The following is a 4,154-nucleotide window of genomic DNA, read 5'->3' as shown; positions in this document are numbered from 1 at the left end:
CGAACCCGGAGATACACCCGGGTGCCGGGCAGAGGGGGGGGCTCACCTTCGGCCAGGTCCCACAGCGTGAGCACCCCGTCCTCGCAGGCCAGCACCAGGTAGGAACCGCAGTCGCTGAGCTGAGACAAGGCAATGGGCGCGGCACAAGGCCACACGCCCTCGGGGTCTAGCGGGAAGGACACACTCACCGGGCTGCCCCCCCAGGCCCCACACCCCCGTCCCCTCCACCGGCACCACCTGAGACCAGGCTAGCCTGCCCGTCTGGGACGAGGGCTGGTGTGGACTCCCATCTCTCCCCCGTCCGTGCAGCGCTAGCTCCTTGCTCGGGATGACAGAACACGTCACACGCCTGTCAGACTGCAGCTCATGATCAGTGAGCAAAGGCGCTGTGGGAAGCGCTTTCACACATCGCTCCATTGGATTCCCACAGGGTCCTATGGGTGGGTCCTGCTAGCTCCCATTTTACAGATGAGGAGACTGAGGCACAGAAGTGGCTGATTTTCCCAAGGTCACCTAGGCAGTCAGCACCGAAGCCCAGGTTAGAGGCCAGGCTGCCTTTGTGAAGGCTGAGAGGTACTTGGGAAGCATAACTCCAAAATACAGCATAAGCCGTAACCGGTTTGGCTCAGTGGATAGAGCGTCGGCCTGCGGACTGAAGGGTCCCAGGTTCGATTCCGGTCAAGGGCATGTACTTTGGTTGCGGGCACATCCCCAGTAGGGGGTGTGCAGGAGGCAGCTGATAGATGTTTCTCTCTCATCGATGTTTCTAGCTCTCTATCCCTCTCCCTTCCTCTCTGTAAAAAATCAATAAAATATATTTTTTAAAAATACAGCATAAGTGTTCCGCTCAAGGAAATACCACAGAGTGAACTTATTCGTGTAACCGGTCCCCGTAAATATGTAAAAAACCAACAAATGGCCCTAACTGGTTTGGCTCAGTGGATAGAGCATCGGCCTGAGGACTGAAAGGTCCCAGGTTTGATTCTAGTCAAGGGCATGTACCTTGGTTGCGGGCACATCCCCACTAGGAGGTGTGCAGGAGGCACTGATCAATGTTTCTCTCTCATCGATGTTTCTAACTCTCTATCCCTCTCCCTATCTCTCTGTAAAAAAAAAAAAAAAATCAATAAAATATATTTTTTAAAAAACCAAAAAAACCCAACAAATGTATTTCCTAAGAGCCTGTCGATGCGAAAGTGCTTTCACATACAGAAACTCCGCGGTTTGCTGCTCACAGCCAATGTGAGCAGGAGGCAGGACGGTCATTAACCAGCTCTGTGTTGCAGAGAAGTCGGGGGATTGGGGCGCCAGGTGACCGGCCTGAGACTGCACAGTTCGCAGGCACTTGGGCCGGGCCGGGCTCTGGCCTTGGCCCTCTGAGGTCAAGGCCACCTTCTCCTGACCTTCGCTGCCCAGGGGCCCTGGGGACCTGACTGGGCTTTGTCCCTGTTGACCTGTCGTCTTTAAGAAGCGGGACAGGCCCGGCCGGCGTGGCTCAGGGGTTGAGCATCGACCTATGAACCAGGAGGTCACAGTTCGATTCCCGGTCAGGGCACATGCCAGGTTGTGGACTCGATCCCCAGTGTGGGGTGTGCAGGCGGCAGCCGGTCCATGATTCGCCCTCATCACTGATGTTTCTATCTCTCTCTCCCTCTCCCTTCCTCTCTGAAATCAATAAAAAAATATATATTTTTTTAAAAAGAAGCAGGACAGTTCTGAGACAGAGTCTCAGGCCACACCACCGCCCCCACGTCCCCCACGTCTGCCCGCACAGCTCTGGTCCCTGAAGCCACACTATGTGCCAGCCACGCGCTTCCGGCTAAGCTGGGGCAGGACATGTTCCCAGGGCCCCGAGCTCAGGCGGCCAAGTACCAACTCTGTCCTTCAGGTTGCGGTTGAGTGAATAGAGGAAGAAGTTGTGCCGGCCCGTCCAGTGCACCCCGAGGACACTGGCCACCCCTGGGGAAGGAGAGGAGGGGCCGTCATTAAGGAGCCAGGGTGGCCATTGCCCAAGGGGAAGTCGGTTTGAAATAAAAAATGGTTTGTTCATCCAGCCAGTGTGGCTTTGTGTTTGAGCGTCAACCTATAAACCAGGAGGTCACGGTTCGATTCCCGGTCAGGGCCCATGCCTGGGTTGTAGGCTCCATCCCCAGTGTGGGGTGTGCAGGAGGCAGCCGATCCATGATTCTCTCATCATTGATGTTTCTCTCTCTCTCTCCTTCTCCCTTCCTCTATGAAACCAATAAAAAACATTTTTAAAAAGTAGTTTGTTCCAATGGGCGGCACCCACCACAAGGGTGAGCGTCCCGGAGAGCAGGGGCGGGGCACCCCGGAGGGCTGCTCCTGGGCCAGCTCCCCTTCCTGGGAGGGACAGTGGCCGCAGCTGCCCTCGGCTGCTCCCACAGCTTCTAGATCATTCGTGTCCATCTGGCTGTCAGTGTTTTACTTACATTTTTAAAAATATATTTTTATTGATTTCAGAGAGGAAAGGAGAGGGAGAGAGAGTAGGAACATCAATGATGAGAGAATCATGGATCGGCTGCCTCCTGCAGGCCCCCTACTGGGAACTGAGCCCACAACCCGGGAATGGAACCAAGACCTCCTGGCTCCTAGGTCGATGCTCAACCACTGAGCCACATGGGCTGGGCTGGCTGTCAGCTTTTAAATCACTTCCTGTACGAAGTGAATTCATATCCAGAACAGCCTGGCTCCCTCCCCTGAGGCAGGTCACTCCCGGAGGACAGTGCCAGCCCCATTCTTAGGGCCTCTGGGCCACAGCCCAACCAGGAGCAGTGCGGCCACCTGGTCCCCTCCCCCAATGCAGGGTGTGCTGTGGGGACCCCTCTGGGGGGGGGGCTTGCTGAGGCATTGCCCAAGGTGACTGGCCACGTGCCCAGGGCAGCCACTCCTTCATGGTCACTTACCTGGGGGGCTCTTGACCTCTGCTGGCATCACAGTTAGGCAGCTGTGGAAAAGGAAGTGGAACGTGGCCATACTGGAGAGAGGAGAGAGAGAGAGAGAGAGAGAGAGAGAGAGAGAGAGAGAGAGAGACTCGTCAGAGCCATGGCAGACTCCTTGGCAAGGAGCAAGGCTGGTAGTCTCGGTACCAGGACCAGAAATGGGGTCCACTGCCCCAAGGCACATGGCATTCTGGGTGCAGGTCCTGGTGGGTGCAGGAGGCGGGGCTGCGGGAGCCTGTCCCAGGCGGGACCAGCGCCCAGCCCTGGGCAGCGCCCTCTCTGACCCTGGGAAGACCCCTTCAGGACCAGGCTTGGGCCATGTGCCCGAATGCCCTCTTATCCTGGGGGCGGTGCAGCCATGCTGTGCCGAAAAATTGGCTCTGTTTTTAAAGCCCCAATTCCTGATTTGTAGGGCTGTGGCTTTCTGTGGTGTAAACACTCTCGCGATGGAGAGTAACCAGCGGTTAACAGCTGCCTGCAGGTTCCTAAACGCCTCGCCCGGCAGCGCTCCCCTGAGCCTTGCTCACTCCAGCCCAGGGTGCAGCGGGGTGCAGGGGGCTCAGCCCCAGGGCTGTGTCCTGACGGAGCAAACTCAAGGGAGAGTTTGATGAGAGCATTCATGCCCAGTGGGTGAGCATCGACCTCTGAACCAGGAGGTCACGGTTCGGTTCCCAGTCAGGGCACAGGCCCGGGTTGTGGGCTCGGTCCCCAGTAGACACTTCCCCGGCTGGGGCTCTGCTCTTACCGTCAGGACATGGGGCGAGTGGGGCCCGCTGGAAATGGAGACAGATGTTAGCGGTAGTGACTTACAGTTCTACGTCTAGGGTCTTCCGTGTTGTCTAGATAACTAGGACAAAATGCTAAGAGATGGTATCGTACCTAAAGTAGTATTATAAGCTGTTTGCCATCTCCATAGCTACTATCTATTCCTTCTTGAAATCCATGTTCTCAGCCTTTGTCTTGTTTAAAAAAATCTCAAAAAGATATGACTTCTCGCCCAGCCAGCGTGGCTCAGTGGGTGGGCATCGACCTATGAACCAGGGGGTCATGGTTTGATTCCCAGTCAGGGGACATGCCCGGGTTGCGGGTTCGATCCCCAATAGGGGGCATGCAGGAAGCAGCCGATCAATGATTCTCTCTCATCATTGATGTTTCTATCTCTCTCTCCTGTTCCCTTTCTCGCTGAAATCAATA

The 4,154-nt window shown here is 56.0% G+C and overlaps 2 protein-coding genes across 2 annotated transcripts in view; one reads left to right on the top strand and one right to left on the bottom strand.

Annotated features, from left to right (window-relative positions):
- PLIN1 (perilipin 1) overlaps positions 1-4,154 on the top strand; it is a 110,405-nt gene that overhangs the window by 63,630 nt on the left and 42,621 nt on the right. The gene's annotated exons all lie outside the window — the stretch shown is intronic.
- WDR93 (WD repeat domain 93) overlaps positions 1-4,154 on the bottom strand; it is a 28,057-nt gene that overhangs the window by 8,240 nt on the left and 15,663 nt on the right. Inside the window, exons 9-11 of the mRNA XM_015563231.1 lie at positions 2,925-2,995; positions 1,873-1,959; positions 47-166 (exon numbers count right to left, since the gene is read on the bottom strand). Of these exons, the coding sequence (XP_015418717.1) occupies positions 47-166; positions 1,873-1,959; positions 2,925-2,995 (278 nt within the window). The remainder of the gene's footprint in view (positions 1-46; positions 167-1,872; positions 1,960-2,924; positions 2,996-4,154) is intronic.

Source organism: Myotis davidii, unplaced genomic scaffold (assembly GCF_000327345.1).
Source record: "Myotis davidii unplaced genomic scaffold, ASM32734v1 scaffold459, whole genome shotgun sequence".
Taxonomy (NCBI): domain Eukaryota; kingdom Metazoa; phylum Chordata; class Mammalia; order Chiroptera; family Vespertilionidae; genus Myotis; species Myotis davidii.
The sequence above is the reverse complement of the archived record's forward strand: the minus strand, read 5'-3'. Positions and strand labels throughout refer to the sequence as shown.